Below are 23,767 nucleotides of genomic sequence, written 5' to 3' on the forward strand. Positions count from 1 at the left end.
TGGGGGAAACAGAGACTCTGCTCTTGGAGGATGCACACAGGGTTTCATGTGCACCCTCCCAGGGCAAAGCAGGGACTTAAAGGCAAAGAGGAAATACTGTAAGCAGCTAGGAAAAGCAACAAGTAACATACAAGGGAATCCCTATAAGGTTATTAGCTGATTTTTAAGCAGAAATTCTGCAGGTCAGAAGGGAGTGGCATGGTACACTTAAAGTGATGAAAGGAAAAAAATCTACAACCAAGAATACTCTACCCAACAAGGCTCTCATTCAGATTTGAAGGAGAAATCAAAAGCTTTACAGACAAGCAGGAGTTCCTGTTGTGGCTCAGCTGTAACAAACCTGACTAGTATCTATGGGATTGTGGGTTTGATCCCCAGCCCACTCAGTGGGTTGAAGATCTGGCATTGCCAGGAGCTACTGTGTAGGTTGCAGACATGGATCAGATCTGGTGTTGCTGTGGCTATGGTGTAGGCTGGCAGCTGCAGCTCTGATTTGACCCCTAGCCTGGGCACTTCCATATGCCAGAGTATAGCCCTGAAAAAAAAAATTGCTTAACAGACAGGGAGAAGCTAAGAGAATTCAACATCACCAAACCCCAGCTTTACAAATATTAAAGGAACTTTTCTAGGTAGAAAAGGCCACAACTAGAAACAAGAAAACTATGAAGGAGAAGGCTCACCAATGAAGGCAAACATATAGTAAAGGTAGAAAATCATCCACACACAAATATGATATCAAAACCAGCAATTGCAAGAAGAGGAGGTTATAAATGCAGGATACTGAAGATGCATTTGCAATTAAGAGACCACAACTTAAAACAAGACTCCTATATCAAAACCTCTTGGTAGCCATAACCAAAATCTAAAATAGGTACACATGAATATAAGAAAAATCCATCCAAATACAACACTAAATAGTTACAAAACCACAAGAGAACAGAACAAAAGAAGGGAAGAAAAAAGACCAACAAAAACAAATCCAAAACAATTAATGAAATGGCAATAAGAATACACATAATCGATAATTACCTTAAATGTAAATGGACTAAATGCTCCAATCAAAAGACATAGACTGGCTGAATGGATACAAAAACTAGACCAATACAGATGCTGTCTACAAGAAATCCACTTCAGTTCTAGGGAAACATACAATCTGAAAGTGAGAGGATGGAAGAAGATATTCCATGCAAATGGAAATCAAAAGAAAGCTGGAGTAGCAATACTCATTTCAGACAAAACAGACTTAAATAAAGATGGTTAGGAGAGACAAAGAAGGGCATTACATAATGATCAAAGGATTAATCCAAGAAGATATAACAACTGTAAATATATATGTACCTAACATAGGAATACCTCAATATATAAGACAACTGCTGATAGCCATAAATGGAGAAATTGATAATAACACAAGAGTGGGGGACTCTAACACCCTTCTTATAGCAATGGGAAGACCATCCATATAGAAAATCAATAAGGAAACACAAGCCTTAAATGATGCATTAGACCAGATGGACTTAAGAGAAATGTATAGAACAATCCATCCAAAAGCAGCAGAATACACATTCTTCTCTAGTGTACACAGAATGTTTTCTATTACAGATCATATTCTGGGCTATAAATCAAAGCTTTGTAAATGTAAGAAAACTGACATCATATAAAGCATCTTATCACAATGTGGTAAGACTAGAAATTAACAACAAGGAAAAAAAACCTGTAAAAACCACAAACATGTGAGGATTAAACAATATGGTGTTGAACAACCTATGGATCACTGACAAAATCAAAGAGGAAATCAAAAAAATACCTAGAGACAAATGACAATGAGGACACAATAATCTAAAACTTATGGGAGGCAGCAAAACCAGTACTAAGAGGGAAGTTTACAGCAATTACAAGCCTATCTCAAGAAATGAGGAAAGTCTCAACCTAACCTTACACCTAAAGCCACTAGAGAACAAACAAAACCCAAAGTGACTAAAAGGAAAGAAATCATAAAGATCGGAGCAGACATAAATGAAATAGAAATGACGAAAGCAATAGAAAAGATCAATGAAACTAAAAGCTGGCTTTCTGAAAGGATGAACAAAACTGATAAACCAGCCAGACTCATCAAGAAAAAAAAAATGGAGAGGGCTCAAATCAATAAAATTAGAAGTGAAAAAGAAGTTACAGTGAACATCACAGAAATACAAAGGATCATAAGAAACTATTATAAGCAACTATATGCCAATGAAATTGAAAACCTGGAAGAAATTGACAAATTCTTAGAAAGATACAATCTTCCACACTGAATCAGGAAGAAATAGAAAAAAATGAATGGACCAATCACAAGTATTGAAATTGAAATATGATTTAAAAATTTCCAACAAATGAGAAGTCCAGGACCAGATGGCTTCACAGGTGAATTCTATCAAATATTTAGAAAAGAGTTAACACATAACTTCCTGAAACTATTCCAAAAAATTGCAGAGGAAGGAACACTTCCAAACTCATTCTATAAGGCCACCATCACCCTGATCCCAAAACCAGACAAAGATACCACAAAAAAGAAAGTTACAAGCCAATATCACTGATGAACAGATACAAAAATTTTCAAAAAATACAGCAAATCTAACCCATCAATACATTGAAAGGATCGTAGAACATCAAGTGGGATTTATCCAATGGATGCAAGGATTTTTAATATCAATCAGTGAAACACACTGCTTCAATTAACAAATTGAAGAATAAAAACCAGGAAGTTCCCATTGTGGCTCAGAGGTAACTAGTATCCATGAGGATGCAGGTTCAATCCCTGGCTGTGCTTAGTGTGTTAAGGATCTAGTGTTGCCATGTAAGATGCTGAGGAAAGAAATCAAAGATGACACAAACAGATGGAAAGATATACCATGCTCTTGGATTAAAGATTCAATATTGTCAAAATGACTATACTACCCAAGGCAATCTATGGATTCAACCCAATCCCTATCAAATTACCAATGGTATTTTTCATAGAACTAGAATAAAATGTTTTAAAATTTGTATGGAAACACAAAACCCCCAAATAGCCAAAGCAATCCTGAGAAAGAAAAACAGAGCTGAGGCAATCAGGCTCCCTGACTTCAGACTATAATACAAAGCTACAGTCATCAAAACAGTATGGGGCTGGCACAAAAACAGAAATATAGCTCAATGGAACAGGATAGAAAGCCCAGAAATAAACCCATGTGCCTATGGTCGACTAATCTACAACAAAGGAGGCAAGACTATACAATGGAGAAAAGACAGTCTTTTCAATATGTGGTGCTTAGAAAACTGGACAGCTACATGTAAATGAATGAAATTAGAACATTTTCTAACACCATACACAAAAATAAACTCAAAATGGATTAAAGACCTAAATCTAAGACCAGATACTATAAAACTCTTAGAGGAAAACAGAGGCAGAATACTCTCTGACATAAACCACAGCAATATCTTCTCAGATTCACTTCCAAGAGTAATAACAATAAAAACAAAAATAAACAAATGGGACCTAATTAAACTTAAAAAGTTTTTACACAGCAAAGGAAATCATAAACAAAATGAAAAGACACACCACAACATGGGAGAAAATATTTTCAAATGAAGTAACTGAAAAGGGATTAATCTCCAAAATATACTAACAGCTCATGCAGCTCAATATCAAAAAAACAAGTAACTCAATCAAAAAATGGGCAGAAGACTTAAACAGACATTTCTCCAAAGAAGAGATACAGATGGCCAAAAAACAAACAAACAAACAAAAAACATGAAAAGACGCTCATAGAGAAATGCAAATCAGAAATACAATGAGGTACCACCTTACACCAGCTAGAATGGCCATCATCAAAAAGTCTACAAACAGGAGTCCCTGTTGTGGTGCAGCTGAAACAAATCCAACTAGGAACCATGAGGTTGTGGATTCGATCCCTGGCCTTGCTCAGTGGGTTAAAGATCTGGTATTGCCATGAGCTGCAATGTAGGTTGCAGATGTGGCTTGGATCTGGCGTTGCTGTGACAATGGCGCAGGCCAGCAGCTACAGCTCTGATCAGACCCCTAGCCTGGGAACCTCCATGTGCTGCAGGTGGGGCCCTAAAAAGACAAAAGACCAAAAAAAAAAAAAAAGTCTACAAACAATAAATGTTGGAGAGGGTGCAGAGAAAAGAAAACCCTCTTACACTTACACTGTTGGTGGGACTGTAAATTGGTACAACCACTATGGAAAACAGTCTTGAGGTCCCTCAATAAATTAAAAATAGAACTACCATATGATCCAGCAATCCTACTCCTGGGCATGTATCTGGAGAAAGTCATAATATGAAAGATATATGCACCCCAATGTTAATTGCAGCACTATTTATAATAGCCAAGATATGGAAGCAACCTAAATGTCCATGGACAGAGGAATGGATAAAGAAGATGTGATACATATATACATGGAATATTACAGAGCCATAAAAAGAATGAAATAATGCCATTTGCAGCAACATGGGTGGACCTAGAGATGGCCATACTAAGTGAAGTTCGTCAGAGAGGGAAAGACAAACATCATATACAATCACTTATGTGTGGAATCCAAAAAAAGGATACAAATGAACTTATCTGCATCACAGAAAAAAATCGGGAACTTTGAAAACAAACTTATGGTTACCAAAGAGGAGAGGTGGAGGGTGAGGGATTGACTGAGGGTTTGGGATTGGCATATGCACACTGTGGTATATGGAATGACTGGCCAATGGGGACCTGCTGTATACCACAGGAAACTTTACCCAATACTCTATGATAATCTATGTGGGAAAAGATTCAAAAGAAAAACATGGATGGGTGTACTTGTATAACTGAATCTCTTTGTTGTATAGCAGAAAGTATCACAACATTGTAAATCAACTATATTTCAATAAAACATTAAAAAGTAGGGACCACTGTACAACTGTTAGACAGGGGATGAATGAGAAAGTGGATGGGGCCAATCATTGGCTGGGTCTAGGGGTTCATGGCTGGTAGGTGGTAGCTTACAAATCAAGCTTATGCTCAAGCCTTATTATCCAACAACCCACTTCTGGGTGTGTATCCCAGAAAAGTGGTAAGGATGTTATAGGGGACTCATGGGAGGATGTTCCTTGAGGCATCATGTGTGTGGTAGAAAGTTGGAGCCCATCTCATGTGCATCCCCCTGAGAAGTGGGCAGGAAAAATGGGGCTGCTATGCAGTGGAAAGAGGTAGCCAACTAGCCATTCATACAGCAGCAAAGAGAGATCCTCAAGGCTGGGAGTGAACACGGAAGGAATAAAATGCATAGCGTGCACTTACAAAAATGTTTTAAATAAAAATTAGCACACCCACCAACAATATCTTTTATAAGAACACTCTCAGAAGAATACACATCAGCCCTTTTTAAGTGGTTGCCCATGGAAGGTGGGATGGTGTGGACAAAGAATATTTCAGTTAACAAAGGCTGCTGCCATTAAGCCCTCACAATGCATGCTGAGGGGCATTCAGGAAGGGGAAAGCAGGATATTTGCCCTAGATCGTTAAGATAATTATTGAAGGAATGATTTTAATGATTTTAATGAGCCCAGACTCTTGCATCTTCCCAAACACAGAAAAGTACTAAATCATTAAGATGTCTGTTTTTTTGATTAGCAGTAATCTTTTGATGTTCATATACACTTTTTTTTTTTTCAGCAAAAACTCCTACATATCCTGGCTCCTCCCTCACTTCTTTGAACAGTCCCTCAAAGCTATCTAAGAGGCCGTCTCCTGGACTATAGTCCTCAGTATGTCCACTGAATATAATAAAATTTTCAACTTTCAGATTATACATTTTCTTCAGTTGACAGCTTTGGTGATCAATGAAGGGTAGAATTCTCTCTTTCACCTGAACTCTGTGAAGATCTGGAGTCTTGGTACCAATAGAGGCCTCTTGGGCCCATCTACCTCCTGAGAGTCCAGACACATTTGGGTGAGTCCCTCCTAGTTTTCAGATATCATTGGTGGCTGATGATCCTAGATTGTATTTGGTGGTGTTAGAAACTCCTCTCTGAGGAGTAGGTTATTCTTGAAGTTTAGTTTTAGGGGAGGTACTTGGGTTCTCCTCAGTTGAAAGACTGGGAAGACTTTGCTCAATTGAAAGACAATGAGTAGGGTTGGACAGTGTAATTAGGTGGGACACTGGTCTGTTTTTCCTTGGATTGGCTCCTTTAATAGAAATGTGTTGGAATAAAAGTGAGGATATCTCAGGGAATCTTGCAGCTTCAAAGAAGGGAACTCTCCTCCCAGCTGGCTTTCTCAGACAGCTAAGACACTTGCAGGAGGATTAGAGGCAAGTCCTCATACCCTGCAGCCATCCCTATAGGGAAACTCATTCATTGTTTTTTAAGATTTTTATTTTTTCTATTATAGTTGATTTACAATGTTCTGTCAATTTCTGCTGTACAGCAAAGTGACCCAGTCACACATATATATACTTTTTCTCACATTATCCTTCATCATGTTCCATCACAAGTGACTGGGTATAGTTCCCTGTGCCAGGTTCTCACTGCTTATCCCCTCCAAATGCAACAGTTCGCATCTACTAACCTCAAACTCCCAGTCCATCCCACTCCCTCCTTCTCCCTCTCGGCAACCACATGTCTGTTCTCCAAGCCCGTGATTTTCTTCTCTGTTTTTTGTTTTTTATATACCACGTCTTCTTAATCCACTCATCTGTTGATGGATATTTAGGTTGTTTTCATGTCTTGGCTATTGTGAATAGTGCTGCAATGAACATAGGGGTGCATGTATCTTTTTCAGTGAAAGCTTTGTCCAGATAGATGCCCAGGAGAGGGATTGCTGGATCATATGGTAGTTCTATATTTAGTTTTCTGAGGTATCTCCATACTGTTTCCCACAGTGGTTGTACCAATTTACGTTCCCACCAACAGTGAAGGAGGTTTCGTTTTTATTAAAAACCTGCTTGGCCAGGAGCAGGTCACTCAGTGGTCCAAGTACCCGCAGTGGTCTTACACTACCAGAGTGAGAAACTGAGACACCTAAGAAAGGGGAAACGACTCGAGGGTGACACCTAGCTCAACGAACAGCACACTGGCCCACCAAAGGATCTTGATGATTACTAGCAATTTTATTTAAATAAACCAACCTCAAAATGGGGAACAAAGCTTTCAAAACAAAAGAAAAAGGAGTAACACATTGCCAGCCTCCAATTAACATCCCAGCCAGGTTCACGTACAAACTACTGGAAAAGCTCCCTCACTCAAAATCTAAATCATAGCTTCCTTAAGCAATTAACAGGGACAAATCTTAAAAGCCTTTTCCACAGATAGTAAAGTCTCAGTCATCTGAGCAAACAAATTTAACTTATTCCAACTGTTAGATATAAAAGTTTATATTGTCTCTACCTCTGGGAAATACCAACATTAAATTTACAAAAGAGCTTTATTTACTTGACTTAAAATGCTTACAAATTAAGTATTTCTAAATATAAAGGAACCTGGCCAGAATGAAGGTTCACATGACCTAGGAAATATTCAATATGAAATTAATATCTGGTATTAATGCTAGTGTAAGCTTGTTGGTTTAATCAGTACAGGCATGTCTTACTTTTATCATACCTAGGTTATTTCTATTGCAGGTTGATAAGCAAAAAAATAAAAATTAACTTAGTATGATGACATTTTCGTAAGTTATAAACTAAGGAGTTCCGGAGTTCCCGTCGTGGCGCAGTGGTTAACGAATCCGACTAGGAACCATGAGGTTGCGGGTTCGGTCCCTGCCCTTGCTCAGTGGGTTAACGATCCGGCATTGCCATGAGCTGTGGTGTAGGTCGCAGACGTGGCTCGGATCCCGCGTTGCTGTGGCTCTGGCGTAGGCCAGTGGCTACAGCTCCGATTCGACCACTAGCCTGGGAACCTCCATATGCCGCGGGAGCGGCCCAAGAAATAACTAAAAAGACAAAATAAATAAATAAATAAATAAAATAAAATGAGTTCCTGTCGTGGCTCAGCAGAAACAAATCTGACTAGCATGCATGAGGATGTAGGTTCGATCCCTGGCCTTGTTCAGTGGGTTCAGGATCTGGCATTGCTGTGAGCTGTGGTGTAGGTCACAGATGTGGCTTGGATCCTGCATTGCTTGGGCTGTGGTGTAGGCCAGTGGCTACAGCTCCAATTAGACCCCTAGCCTAGGAACCTCCATATGCCTCAGGTGTGGCCCTAAAAAGACTAATTAATTAAGGTAAATAAGAGGTTTCAGGTGAACTCTTTAGGAGTGGTTATGCTTTGAGTATGTCTATATAAAACAGTTTCTCCAGATTTTTGGTTACTTGAAACTTTAGAGTTTGCTAAGTTAAGTTAAATGATGGGAATTCATTGAATATCCAGGTCACTTCAAATAAGATAAAATCTGGAACATTAATTGCTAAAAAGGTGTAAATTTACCTACTTTTGTCTTATTATGAAAGGGAAACACAAAATGCTTGGGTTTATTACACACACATACCATACTGAGGAAAGAAATTCTGCTATGAGAAAATGTATGTTTCTAGAGATAATAAAAATACTCCTAAGTTTACCAATGAGGAAATTCTGGTATGACACCCAGTCCACAATTACTTGCTGCTTGTCAGTTTTTGCTGCCTGTCAGCTTTTACTAGTGATTAGGTTTTAAGAGTTAAAATTGTAATATGTAATTAAAGCTACTACAAGTAAGGAAAACATTTCAGTATGCAAGAAAAGTAGGATGTATATTCTCAACAAAATATGGTATGAAATAGAAATACATTTTGTTAAGGGGAGTGATTTTTGTCCTAGAGCTGATTGTCTCTGGATGGAAAAATAAGAGACAAACTAATACGGATGCAGAAAGTTGTGGAATATCTGTAGAAAGAGAGCTCTGAAAGAACTGATTTGTGCATATGGCCAGGCTGGGACTGGAATGAGGTTAATTAGGTAAATGAACTTCAGTGTTGGGTATAGACTGGTGCAGGAGTGGAGTTTGTCTATTAAGAGAACAGTTTTTGTAGATATTGAACTACTTTTGATAATAGATCGCGAGTTTCTTTGCTTTCTAAATGATCTGTATTTGCCTTCAAAATTTTTATTGTCACTTTGGTTGAGTGAATACATATTACTTCACAGTGACCTCTGATCCTATTTGACCAAGTGTTTTAAAAACCTTTTGATTTTTTTTTGGACAAACATCCCAAATACCAAATTCTAATTAAGATTCTGTAGACTGCCAGCTAACTTCAGGATGCTTCAAAAGGCCCCTGAAATATCCCAAAGAGAGATATTAAACTAGGCCTATTTGGTATGTTACATGGGAAATACTGTCAAGTAAGTTGCAATAAAACCTTCTTATTGTATGGATAAATGACATTAATATAGATATTCCAAAACTAATGTGGAATTCCTAAAACTATTATATCAGGACATATCAGGTTATCAATCATAATTCTGATGTTATAGTTATTACCTTAAAATGTTGTATGTCACAGAAATACCAGTTTTCTTGTCAATTACATTGTTATCAGATCTTTAACCATGGCATTTTAAGTCTTTTGCCATTTTTAGATAATTATTGCTTTACTCTGATGCTTTTTATAAGATGAAGATCTTCAAGAGGATTCATAAAAAGGACTTTTAACAAATATGTTTCTGATAACCTTTATTTATTTAGTCTTTTGTCTTTTTAGGGCCGCACCCGAGGCATACGGAGGTTCCCAGGCTAGGGGTTGAATTGGAGCTGTTGCTGCCAGCCTACACCACAGCTCACAGCAACGCTGGATCCTCAACCCATTGATCGGGGCCAGGGATCAAACCCGCAACCTCATGTTTCCTAGTTGGATTCATTTCTGCTGCACCAAGACAGGAACTCCCTTGTTTCTGATAACTTTCAGATCATACCAGTGACTGGGTAAGAAATTACAAAACCCTAATGGAAAACCTGATGTCTTCATCCAGATCAACCGGAATTAATTACATAGGACTATATGAATTGATAAATATGATCTATAAATTTATGAATTTTCTGAAATACACTGGCTTTTTTTTTTTTTTTTCTTTTTAGGGCTGTGCCCACAACATATGGCAGTTCCCAGGCTAGGGGTAGAATAGGAGCTGCAGCTGCTGGCCTATGCCACAGCCACAGCAACATGGGATCAGAGTTGAGTCTGCGACTTACACCACAGCTCACGGCAATGCCAGATCCTTAACCCACTGAGCAGGGCCAGGGATCGAACCCGCATCCTCATGGATACTAGTTGGGTTCAGTTACTGCAGAGCCACAGTGGGACCTCCTGAAATACACTGGCTTTTAATCTTTGTTTTCCAGAAAACCTTTTCTATTATGTTAGCTTTGACCTACAACAAGGCGATAAATATTTCATCTTCATTTACAAATGCTTGCTTTATCTTTTTCTCTACATATGATCCTTCCAGAATTTGACTTCTCCAGCTGGTCCCCCTATGGATTTGATGCCTTATATTGAGCAGATTACAACTAGTTATACTAATCATTTTAATTTGTCCTCTCTTGTTCTCAAATTTTTTTTTTTGATAGGCAAGAAATAGATTTATTAAGATAGGACCTGTAAAAGATGCAAGTGGGCAGGCACGGAAGCTCTGCCTTGTTCTCAAATTTTTTTATGCCTTGTGCCTTTCTCTGCTGTACCCAACATTAACTTGACTTTGTTACTAGTGTTGCTGAAATTCGGCCTCTGTCTGCTGGTGCCAAATTGAAATGCAGAGACAGAGTTTTGGGTAAAGGAGGAAAAAAAAAATAGTTTTGTTTTGCCAGGCAAAGGAGGGCCACAGCAGGCTAATGTTCTAAAGACTGTTCCCCCCACCCCCGAAAGAATCGCAAGGAGTTTTATAGTAAAAAAGAGAAAAACAGGTTTTCAGATAGGACTCAGGATTGGGACAAATGCTCATGCTTCTTTCTTTGGGGGAATCTTAGTCATCAAAGCTGGAGTTAGGAGATCTCGGCATGATCATAGTGGTGGTCTTCTGGGTTATTACCTAGAATAACGTACTTTCGAAAAGGGCATATTGATCAGAGATTAGAACAAACTAGGAAAGTTCCTGAAAAACATCATGTGCTAATGATCTTTAGCCCATGGGCAATTGTGCCCAGGGTGCCTAATCTTCAGTTTACAGGTGATTGTGTTTAGGGTGCAATTAAGCCAGGGAGGAGGACAAGGAAGGACTCTAAGCTGTTCAGTTTTAAAGTACTCATTTTTAAAAGCAGTATACGGAGTATAACTTTTCTCTTAGGTGTATAAGATGCCTATATTATTATGTGTATCCCTTGAGAGGGAACCAGGATCTTGCCCCAAGGCTGTACTATTGCTGCTTGAGTGTTCCTCCCTTATCTCTGCATCCCCTTCCTTCCCTGATCAGCAACTGTCTTAACCTGCCCCTTGGAACTCAGGGAAGGTCATGGTGGCTGAATGAGGCCCATTTCCTAAGAACAAGAAATGAGGGACACAGAAAGGCTTTTGTGCCCAGGAGCCCCACAGGGCCCTGCTTGGTTTCACCAGCTGTATTACATCCTGTCTCTTTCATAAGATTGTTGTCTCTTGCATTACGCAATGTGTGATCAGCCCTCCAACAAAATCAATTGACGGCTAAATGTCTTGAGGCAATCAATCACATATACAACTCTACATAGAATGATAATAGTTCAACTCTAGGTATGGGAAGAAACAACAAGGGAAAACACTCCCTGCATCATAACGGACTAGTAAAAGAATCCAGAGAACTTTAGATTATAAACAGAGCCTAATCCAAAAAGCTTAGCATATGGAGTGGCCTATCAACAAAATCCTCCCCTGATCTAGGAATGAGTCATCCTAGAGCCACAGGACAAAATTGCTCATGAATACCTCCCGAATGTTGATTAAATTTATGACCCAGAAGAAGCTCTTTAGACAAAGAATGTCGCTGGCCATTTCAGTAAACAAAGGATGTTGCAGCCTTAATGTCCCACCAGCGCACCCTGAGAACTCAGGATGGAAAAAAACAGGATGCTGGCATGAGAGAATGAAGATGCATATCAAAGGAATGCTTTCAATAAGCCCAGACTTTTACATCTTTCCATTCATAGAAAAGTACTAAAATCATTAACTTGAGGTGTCTGTTTTTTGTGATTAGCAGTAATCTTTTGATGTTTGACCAAGGACACTTCCCTCCCCACACCCTACCCCCCAGCAAAAACTCCTGCATGTCCTGGATCCTCCCTCACTCTTTGGAAGAGTCCCTCAGAGCCATCTGAGAGGCTGTCTCCTGGGCTATAGTCCTTAGCAAGTCCATGGAATAAAACATAATTCTCAACTTTTAGGTTGTTCATTTATTTATTTTTTTTTAAGTTGACAATGGGAAAGGGGATTAAAGAAAATAAACCACCATCAAAGAGGAGTCTCCACAGACCAAAGGTGATGAAGGTGTTACTGGGACTAACAAGGGCACGAATGGGCTTTCAACAAGACAGAAAGTCATTTTAAAACTTTAAGTCCCAAAATAACTCGGTATGGATGTCCCCACCCAGTATCTTAACCTTGTGTCTTTGTTCGTCACCTTGTTGGTGTGATCAGGTTTGTGAAATGTGGTCAACTGCTTGCTATAGTGGTTTTGAGTTTAGAAGCTCTGCGCCCAGGATGGAGGCAAACTCTCGAGGTCAGGTAACCTCTGCTCTTACACTTGCATTGCTACAGCCACTGGTGCAAAGCTAATCCACCATTAAAGGACATTTTTTTTAAAAAAGCTAAACAGACATTTACTTAAGAGCCAAGCCTGACGTGGGGACAGAGACAGGCAGGTCTTGCTTTCCGGAGGTGAGGAGTGTTTCTGCAGGAGAGGATCATGGGCTCTGTTGCTCCATACCCCACACTGCCAGCACTGCACATCTGCCAAACAAATTAGGAAGCTTCATAGCCCTTCCTTAAAAGGCAGCTGGAGGCACAGAACCTCATGCTAATTTCTAGAGTAAGGTTCTTTTAAGAAAAAGTCATCAAACATAGCAAAGGACTGGGTTTCTGTATAACCCCAAGGAATGAATGTAGTACCTCTTTGCTACAGATTTCTTTTTAATTTTGTATGAAAAGAAGACTTTTGTGCTATAGCCTAGAATGAAATGCTTTACATTCGCAGGCCACCAATGATGTGGTTTACGCTTTAACATGTTTTTTGTGTTTTGTTTATTTTGTAGGTCCCTTGCTTTTTGCCTCCACTAGCTATGAGGACAGCTCTTTAGGGGAGTGTTCAGCAGTTTGATTTGGTGTTTCCCTTGCCCTAGTTGTGAGGGAAACTAGCCACTTTTAAAGTCTCGTTTGAGGAAACATACCTTGGAAAGCCTTCAAAGGACAAACTCATCTCACTAGATTTTTTTTTTTTTTTTTTTGATAAAAAGAAACTCTCAGGGAGAGAGGGAGATGGTGCTCAGGACAAGGGCGAGAGGTAGGCAGCCAGGCTGGGGAGATTAGCAAGTTAGTCGGGGGGTGGGGGGCGGGGGCGATACTTGGAGTGGAGGTTACCATGGTGGATGGGGTCAGATTAGAGAAGGTATCTTCACAGACTTTATTCTACGGTAATGGGCCTCAAACTTGAGCTAGAACAGACTCTCCTGGAGGGCTAAATAAAATACAGGATGCTGGCCCCACCTCGAGTCTTGATTCAATAAACCTGGGGCAGGGCCTGAGACCCTGAATTTTCGAGAGTTCCAGGTGATGGGGATGCTGCCGGTGCAGGGAACACACTCTGGAAGCTTTCCTCTGAAGTTTCTCTCTGAGCCCTGAGTGGAACCATTGAAGTTCAAAGGGAGGCTAGGAAGTAACAAGTAGCTCCAGTGGCCGTTCACTAGAGTACAGATGAGCAGGAGACTATGGACATGACAGTTCTCTCCAAAGGCCAGGCGGGGGGGGGGGGGGGGGGGGGGGGGGGGGGGATCATAGACTAACTGAAACAGAGGAATGTTATCTCAAAGTCTCTGGGCCTTAGGAAGTTAAGGGGGGCAGGTCTATCCTCTGCTTCAGGGGGTGCAGCTAACAAATTCCTGGATGACATAGAATGTGCTGTTTTTCAAGCAGGAACATGCGAAGAAGGCAGTCTGAACTAATAGTTTTTGAAGAAAATTCACTCCTTGCTTCCTGTTTCATGGATAGTGGCTTGGCCATGTAATGACAGTCATATCCATAAATTTTTGTTTGTTTGTTTTTAGGGCCACACCCATGGCATATGGAAGTTCCCAGGCTAGGGGTCAAATTGGAGCTGTAGCTGCTGGCCTATACCACTGCCACAGCAATGCCAGATCCAAGCCGGGTCTGCGACCTACACTACAGCTCACAGCAACACCAGATCCTTAACACGCTGAGTGAGGCCAGGGATCAAACCTGCATCCTTATGGATACTGGTTGGGTTCATAACTGGCTGAACCAAAACGGGAACTCCTGTCTGGACTATTTTTATGTTAGATACTATACAATATTTTCTTGCTTAAAGCAAAGACATTGAAATATTGAGTGTAAGTATTGGACATGAACCTAAGGAACCTGATAGGGGATGGAGAAAAAGTATTATAAGAGCACATTTTAACAACCCCCTTTAAACTCACTTAAAAATACAACAAAACCTAGAGCAAATGAAAGAGCAGGGACAGTACCCAGAAAAACCTTGTCATTGGCTGCTACAGGGAGGCTGTGAAAATGCTTCAACTCTTGTCAGTCACTCGAGAAGTGATTCTGCCAAAAGCTTATCTATAGAAAGAAAACCCTGCACTTCGGGGAAAGGCTGTTTCTTGTTTTCCCTCTCTGCAGTTGGCTGCTAGGCATGGTCCCTTCATGTGGCCTTAGACCTGATGGTGACAACTTTAAACTTCTTGTTTCCAGGTTGAGGGGTGGGTGGTGAGGACAGGCCAGTTGTCAAGAGCTCAAAGATGATTCTAATCTCCCCTCTGGTGCACACTGCGCCTCCACTGGCCCAAAAGACTCAGCTTCTAAATGTCCCTCGGCCTTCACATTTGGTAAGAAACATAAATGTCATGCCATTCCAGGAAAAGCAAACATTTTATAAGGTTAGTTTTATGAGTCAGGCCTCGTTGGAGACAAGTAAACAACTCATTTGTGGATAAAAATTGCTGCGCTGCTCTTATGTTCTGGACAGAACATCAGTGTATTACATTATAGCCTGGAATTATCTCATTGCATTTTCCTTCTCTCAGGCAATGTCAGATAAGGCGAATACAGTTTATGGAACAAAAGTCAGTGACCTTCAGATGAGGCCCCATCCAGTGGGATCCAAGGAGATCTTTGTACTGGACACTTTGCTTTCTCAGGCTGAGAAGTAGTGGAGAGAGACAGAATATTGAGTGTTAATCTGGCCAACTCTGGGTATGAGTTCTTGGCCCCTCCAAAGAGTGGAAGTGGCCAGAGGCAGTGTTCCCCTCGGCTTCCCCGCTAGATCAGGGGGGAGCGAATCAGAAAAGGCTACTTGTAAGAGTGATTCTAGGTGCTGGGTCTCCCTCCTTCCTACAGGGGGGATGGGAATAGCTGGGGCCTGGCCCAGACTCCAGCTCCAGATGCCAAGTGGGCCCAGCACCCTTCCAGCTCCCTTTGTTTTTATTTAACCAGGATTTAATATTGGTCTTTTGCAGGTCCCTATGCTAGTGCAGCGGAGGAGATATAGTGAGGCCTTGCAGCGTGTAGATGCAGACACATATGCAGGATGGGAACACAAAGCAGCCGAGTACCAACACGAGATGTGAGGGTGGGCATGTTCGGGGGTGAGGAGATTACCAGGGCTGCCGAAACCAGCCAGAGCTGCCATTCACTGGGAAGAGCCATGTGTCCGGCAGTGTGGATAGTACTTGCATGAGCTCACAGCTACCCTGGAAGCTGGGTGTGGTAAGCTGAGTCATGGTGCCAAAGACATCCATGTACTAGTCCCTGGAACCTGGGGACATGTTACATTGGCAAAGGGGACTTGGCCACTGTGATCAGGATAAGAATCTCGAGATGGACGGAGAGTCCTGGACTATCCAGGTGGGTCCAGTGTACCCACTGGTGCTTCTCCTTAATAAAGAGACAGTAGTATCACATTCAGGAGATACTGCCTGCTGGCTGTGAAGATAAAGGAAGAGCCAAGGAGTGCAGCTGGACTTTAGAAGCTGGAGAAGGCACAGAAATGATTTTCCCCTAGAACTTCCAAAAGAAATGCAGCCCTTTCAGTACCCTGACCTTAGCCTAGTGAGATTGATTTCAGACTTCTGACCTCCAGATCTTTAAGAGAATAAATTTGTGAGTTATTTTTTTTTCTCCTACACAGTGTGTGGGATAATTTGCTAGAGCAGTGAAACTAATACAAAGTTACTTACAATCTGTCAGTCATGTTCTGTGTAAGCACCTCCCCTTGGGGCCATGGTGGCTTCGCATACCTCTTCTGCACAGCTATGGTACAAGACCCTTTCATAACTTTACTGGCTAGAGGCGGCTTGAAGGATCCTAAGATGTAACCCAGAGTGCAGAGTTGCTATTGCTCCTGTGGACCCAGCTCTGTGCAAACCTCTTCAATGGAGGGACCATTACAAGGCAAATAAATGCCAAGGCTGCAAAGAGTGTGAATAAATCTCTGGGGGGATTCAGGCCCACAGAGATCAAGGGTCAGGCTGGGTTGAGAAGCTGTGTATGTGTTTAGCATTCTGTGTCTCTGGTGGTTCCCTGGTGGCTCGGTGGGTTAAGGACCTGTGTCACTGCTGTGGTGCGGGTTTGACCCCTGGCCTGGGAAATTCTGCATGCCGGTAGCTCTGGCCAAAAAAAATTTCCATGTCTCATTAAGATCAGTCATTTAGGGTTGTTTACATTCCACCTCTGGCAGAACTACCTAGGTCCTTCAGTGAAGAGTGTGCAACTGCTCCACTGTTGGTGGTTAAATTCAAGGCCCACCAAACAGTGGTCTTTATCCGGGGCTGCTACTAATGCTCCATGATCATACATATCCTTGGCTAGGACACCGGACACCCGGTGTGGCAAGACAAGTGGAAATGTTAGGGGCTGGTAAAAAAAAAAAAAAAAAAAAAAAAGTTTGTGCCTCAAAACTAATTTATTACAAGCTGGTTTAAAGCATTCCTACTTGTTAGCTCACCCAGGTAGCAGCTGACTTGGCTGGCCTGGGTGACTGTGGGACAAATGCTTAAGTTTACCCTCAGGGCCAGTGCCCTTTCCCATCCCATGCTGGACCCAGACTTTGCAATCTGAGCTTGCAGACGTAGGTGGGCCCTGTGGTGGGAGGTGGGTGGAGACAATGGAAGTACCCACGCCATTTTGGCAGAGCAGCATCCAGGAAAGGAGGGCAGGTGTGGGCCTCTGTTCTGGGCTTTCAGGATTGTCATACTTCATCCCCATAGCAGAGGGCACCGAGGAGCACCACCTTCATTCTGCTGCTACAGGGCTCTTACACAAGGGCTGTGAAAACACTTAGGCACCCTCCTTGCATTGAAGTAGGGATTATTTCACTTTAGTGTTTCATTACTTATCTTTCCCCTCCATATTCATCACAGCTTACTTCATTCTCCAGTTTTCGTTTCTGTGGTCTACTTGATGTATTGCTTTCCTCTTCTTGTGAACCATCACCTCTGAATTATTGACATTAATGGAATTGACAATAATTGACATTAATGGAAGTAAGAGCAGTAAGTAGATGAATTATGTTGTATTAAAGTGCTTCATAGATTGAAAAAGAAATAAAGGAAGAAGCTTATTCTTAGTAGACTCGCCACTCTCCTCACTGTCTTTTGGCTTAGCAGATGGGCTCTGTTCTGTCAGACACCAGAGCAGGCACTCACAGCAGCCCAGTCCACTTGCACCAGAGGCAGCAGCAGGATGCTCACCAGAAGTCAGCTATTTTGTCCCAAAATATGCCTATGCTAAGTGTACTCATTACCTAGCTGCATGATTAAATGTTACAGAAACTGGTTAAGAGGGGGTACAAAAAAAGATGTCATGTCCATGAATTTCAAGTTAAATGCTATGGAAAGAATTGATGAAGTCAAGTCTCTAACACTCTCACTGATAAACTGGGTATGGGTAAGTCACAGTTAGGCAAGTTAGAAAAAGTAAAGGAAGAAGATTGTGAACTATATTCTTTGCAAGTGCTCCCTCCACTGTAAGTAAATAAAAGTGGACATTACAAATACCCATTATGGGAGTGTCTTCTTGCTTGAAAAGACTGCAAGGAGTGCCAATTAGTGGCATTCACCCTACACCAAAAAACAAGTGACGGTTGTACACGTATTGACTTATTTAAAATGAAGCAGTTAAGATTTGGGCAGAACTTCCCCACACCATCATGACCTGTGGTCAATTGTTTCTATTCTACTTTCAACACTGGTCCTGGCTGGTCAGAGGGCAAATACTGGGTAAGGGGCCAATCCCCAAACAGTGGCTGATTCCAAATGGGTGGGGTCTTTCTTGTGAACTTCGTGCACACCAAAATCTCACCAGTCTCTCAGTGTCAGGGAAAGGCTGGCCTCTTACCAGCTTCTTGGTGCAGGTGCCAGTGGTTGTAAGACTAATGGGTGATCAGAGGGTATTTGTTTCAGAGTAGGGTAAGGGATAGCTTCAAGTCACCAGGATATCTGGGCTGACCCAGGATACCCTGGGTAGCATAGGAGCTGTCAATACCACCCCAAATCTCCCACTCCTTCACTGCTGTGGGTCCTGAGGCCATGCCACGTGACATCAGAAAGTATGGGCCTCCTGATGGTGAAAGTGTAGCATAAGGTCAGGAAAGAGATGCCATCGGGCAGGGGCAGTGAGGAAACATAAGCCATGGTCTGTGATCTCTCCTATTAGTAAACAAGAGTTCCCTTTGTGGTACAGAGGAAATGAATCCGACTAGTATCCACGAGGATGTGGGTTCGATCCCTCACCTCAGTCAGTGGGCTGGGGATCTAGTGTTGCCATGAGCTGTGGTGTAGGTTGTAGATGCAGCTCAGATCTGGTGTGGCTATATGGCTGTGGCTTAGGCTGGCAGCTGTAGCCGCGATTCAACCCCTAGCCTGGAACTTCCATATACTGCAGGTGTTCCCCTAAAAAAGCAAAAACAAAAAACCCAAAATGCAAACAAACAAAAACAAAATAGAATGTTCACAAGGTTTTTCAACAGCTAGATCTGATTTCTTCTCAATACTTCATTGCATTTATCACCAAAGCTACTTCTGAATTTCACCACTAGAGGGCAACTGTTCCTAAAATAAGGGATTCTTGAAGAGCCAAGAAAGCACTTTAAATCAAGGAATTTCAAAGCTGGAAGAGGTCTTAAGTCATTTGGTTTATTGGCTTTCAATTTTTTTTTCAGCTGAAACTCATAGCAAGAAATACATGCTTCATAATGACCCAGTTCACACACATATGTTTGCAAAATTTTAACGGCACTACTTAACATTTTATTTTGCAGTGTACTCAACAGTTTGTATTCCAAACTATTTAAAAGCAAATAAAAAACAACTGCAACATACTAAATAGATTTCATAACCCACTAGTACGCTATTAGTTTGAAAACCCTGACTTTGTTCCAGCCTCTCATCTACAAAGGGGTGCACTGACAAAGAGGATGAAGAAGGAGCCTTACCAACTACATTTTTCTCACCCACCCAGCTACCTGCTCATCCTGGGTTGGCCTGGAGGAATGACAGACACTGTGCAGCAACTCAGCACTCACTCTAATAATGCAATGATTGGATAAAGAGGTTTGAGGGTCTATCACTTTCCACCTCTTGCCAATGTTACCGCTGCTCCTGTAATTGAGGCAGAAATTTCTTGCACTGAAGGCTCCGTAGAGGTGGTATTTGTTCTCATTTAAGTGGTTTCAATAAATCAAGCAATTTCACTGAATTCTAGGGAGAAACTGAAACCACTTAGCCTCTAAAGAGCCTTGGCTCTGAAAGTCACTAACTTCTCTTCCTTGGCTCCTTGATTTTAAAATATTTATAATAATTTTGGAGGAAATGTAAAGATAAACCAGATGACCACAGAAGTTTTCCTTTCATAGGGGCAATACCCTGAATTCTTCAATTTATTAACTCCTCTTCCCCCTCATGCACACCTCTCTCTAATTTATTGATTATTCCACCCAGCATTTTTAGTCCAAAACGAGGGTCCCTTTATTTTGTTTTTCTTTTGTTTTTTGCTTTTTAGGGCCCCACCTGTGGCATATGGAGGTTCCCAGGCTAGGGGTCGAATCGGAGCTAGAGCTGCTGGCCTACACTACAGCCACAGCAACACGGGATCTGCAGCCTCATCTGTGACCTACACCACAGCTCACAGCATCGCCCAATACTTAACCCTCTGAGTGAGGCCAGGGATCGAACCCATGACCTCAAGGTTACTATGGATCCCACTGAGTGAGGCCAGAGATTGAACCCATGACCTCATGGATTCATTTCTGCTGCACCACAACAGGAACTCTGAGGCTCCCTTTAAAATTCAGGAACATTACATTATTACAAATGAAAACAATAACTGAATTCTGTGGAAAAGGAAAGGAAAAATTTTAATTCACTTGGATTTTGAGAGCTGATTTATTTTGTGAAAGATGCCAAGTATTTTATTTATTTATTTTTGTCTTTTTGCTATTTCTTGGGCCGCTCCTGCAGCATATGGAGGTTCCCAGGCTAGGGGGGTCCAATCGGAGCTGCAGCCACCGGCCTACACCAGAGCCACAGCAACTCGGGATCCGAGCCGAGTCTGTGACCTACACTACAGCTCATGGCAATGCCGGATCGTTAACCCACTGAGCAAGGGCAGGGACCGAACCCGCAACCTCATGGTTCCTAGTCGGATTTGGTAACCACTGCGCCACGACGGGAACTCCGGTTTTATTTTTTTAATAAGGGGTGACTAAATGCATGAAAATGGAAAGTATTTTATTATTTTTTTCATGGTCTTGGAAGAAAAAAATATCCCTGGGATTTGAAAACTGGGTGGATACGCCTTAGAAATGTGAGCTTGGTTTTCTGTAGGGATTCTGTCCCACTGATAACCAGGGAGCAAATCTTCAGGGGGGGCCTCTTCGGGCTCTAGGAAGTGGCAACTCTCCAAGTTCTCAAGCTCTGTTCCCTCATTTCTCTGTTGTGCTGGTAAAGTGAACTTTTTCCTCCCTAAGACGGGAAGGTTTGTTGGTTTGCTCCAACGGGTGACAAGAGCAGATTGCCTTTTTTTTTTTGGATCTTTTTAGGGCCGCACCCACAGAACATAGAGGTTCCCAGGCTAGGGGTCCAATTGGAGCTACAGATGCCGGCCTATACCACGGCCACAGCAAGATAGGATCTGGAGCCTCATCTGCGACCTACACCACAGCTCATAGCAACGCCGGATCCTTAACCCTCTGATCGAGGCCAGGATTGAACTTGCCTTCTCAGAGATGCTAGTCAGATTCATTTCCACTGAGCCACGACAGGAACTCCAGATTGCCTTTTTCTAAGAACACTTTTATTTCATCATTAAATAAATTTAGCCATCCTGGGGGCAGATTAAGTCTTTGAAGAACCAAGGCTGAGCTTTCAAAAGGCGTTCCCCTTCCAGGTCTAGAACCATCTTAAAAATCCTACTGCCACTCTTTAAAATGTTACCTATTTACAGTCTTTACTAAACTCTAGACTCTTTAAGTCTGGTTCTGCAGGCTTTGTGCAATACTGGGTGATTACGGGGAAGAGCATCACTACTCTTGGAAGAGGCTTAGTGTAGTTCTGTGACTTTTCTTTTGCTTTTTAGGGCCACACCCTTGGCATATGGAAGTTCCCAGGCTAGGAGTCAAATCCCAGCTGCAGCTGCTGGCCTACACCACAGCCACAGCAATGCCAGATCCGAGCCATGTCTGTGACCTACACCACAGCTCACTGGCAATACCAGATCCTTAACCCACTCCCACTGAGTGAGGTCAGGGATCAAACCCACATCCTCATGGATACTAGTCAGATTCATTTCCTACTGTGCCACGATGAGAACTCTTCAAAAACAAAAACAAACAACTACACAACAGCATATGGAAGTTACTGGGGCAGGGTTTGAATTTAAGCCGCAGCTGCCACCAGAGCCCCTTAAGTCGGGTTCTTTCATTTGATGAAGAAAGCAGTGGAGCTGCTTAGACACGAAATGATACCTACAACCAGTGCCTTAAAATTAGCTACCAAACAATGTGCTGCAAAGTTCTCATTCATTTCATTACATAGAAAACAGCCCTGGTTCACTCACTCCCATTAGATTAAAGCAGGCGCCAGGATTCCCAAGGTTCCTGCCCAGGCAGAGACTTAAATTCCAACATTATCCTGAAACCCATTGCATGATGGTCTGCAATTAACAAGGGAACATCGGCCTAGCCTGCCTGAGAACTAGCTTAGATTTTGGAAATCTCACCCAGGACTAAAGCTCAAACCACTAGAAGGTCTCGGCTCTGGGACCACCCCATAGCAACCAATTCTGGGAGTCCCAGGAGAGATCAAGCCTTGCCTCTTGGGCCCGTTCCTCAGTTTCCCCATACACCTCTTTCACAAACTGCCTTATGAAAAACCTTTATGGTCTTGTAAATGCCAGAATGAGCGAGCCAGTTTTCCATGGACTCTGCGCACCGACGGGCCCCTTCATGCCCGAGACAGTTCCGGACGTCGATGCATGAGCCAGGATTTCCCCGGACGTCTGCGCATCACAGCTTCCCCAGCCTTTCCGCTATTGGGAGCATAGGCGCGCGCACACGAATCACCTACCACGCGGCTCGCGCACAGTCCCCCCGCGCCCTCCCGCCCGCAGTGTTGCTCCTGCACTCACCCAGACACTGCCCTCCTGCACCTCAGCCAGCACTCGAAGGGCGCTGGGCGAACCCGCTCGGAAGTTGAAGAAGTGCAGAGCTGCGCGCGCCGCCTGGGACAGAAGTCCCTGCGGGAGCGCCGCGTCCTGGCGCCACTCGGAGTCCTCGGGTGTCCGGGACCCCGCAGGCGCCGCCGCGGCCGCCTGAAGGGCGAGCAGCAGCAGAAGCGCTAGCAGCCGGGTGGCAGGGGGCCGGTTCCCCGGCCCGGGAGCGAAAAGCGATGGTCGGCTGGGCTGCATGGTCGTGAGCTGGCGCGGCGCTCGACAGGCCCCGACTCCTGGCGGGCGGCGCCAGTGTTCTGGGAATTAAGTACGCCCGGGCCCCTCCCTCCACCCCCTGGGTGGCCAGCTGGAGGGAATCTGGGTCCTGGCTCGGTGGCGCCCTGTCGCCGCTTCCACAGCCCCTGGGCCCCTCCGACCCGCCCAACTCCCCCGGGGCTCCCCCGGGCTCGGCGTCTCTGCCGCGCGGCTAGGCTAGGCGAGGTGCCGCGCGGTGGGGGGGGGGGGGACAAAGGGGGGCGTGGAGACTTCTCCTGCGAGGGTACAGGGCCTGGCGGGCGCGGCCTAGTGCGGGATCGCCAGCTCAGCTCTGGATCTGGCTTCTTAGCGGATGCTGTGATTTCAAAGCCCTTAGGGTTTCAGAGCTGTGATTGGAAGCTGTGATTGGAGCTGTGATTTCTCAGAAGATGAAATTGGGAACAGGTGGAGAAGGGGGCAGGACGCAGCCAGCATTACTGGGGGTCTTCACAGCAAGCACAATGACCTTGGAAATGGGAAAGTCGCTAGAGAACTGGGACTAGAGAGGAGGCTGCCATGGTCAGCAGGGCAGTCAGATAAGGACCCAGAGGCCCCACTGGACTTAGAAACAGGTCACTAATAAACCTGGTGAGGCACAAATGGGCGTGCAACCCAGATACCAC

General features: G+C 43.1%; 1 protein-coding gene across 1 annotated transcript in view; it reads right to left on the reverse strand.

Annotated features, from left to right (window-relative positions):
- The window catches only part of RARRES1 (retinoic acid receptor responder 1), a 46,642-nt gene extending 23,316 nt beyond the window's left edge, over positions 1-23,326 (reverse strand). Inside the window, exon 1 of the mRNA XM_047785570.1 lies at positions 22,809-23,326. Coding sequence (XP_047641526.1) covers positions 22,809-23,087 — 279 coding nt within the window. The 5' untranslated portion in view covers positions 23,088-23,326. The remainder of the gene's footprint in view (positions 1-22,808) is intronic.
- Between the last annotated feature and the right edge of the window lie 441 nt (positions 23,327-23,767).

This window comes from Phacochoerus africanus, chromosome 1, assembly GCF_016906955.1.
Source record: "Phacochoerus africanus isolate WHEZ1 chromosome 1, ROS_Pafr_v1, whole genome shotgun sequence".
NCBI lineage: Eukaryota > Metazoa > Chordata > Mammalia > Artiodactyla > Suidae > Phacochoerus > Phacochoerus africanus.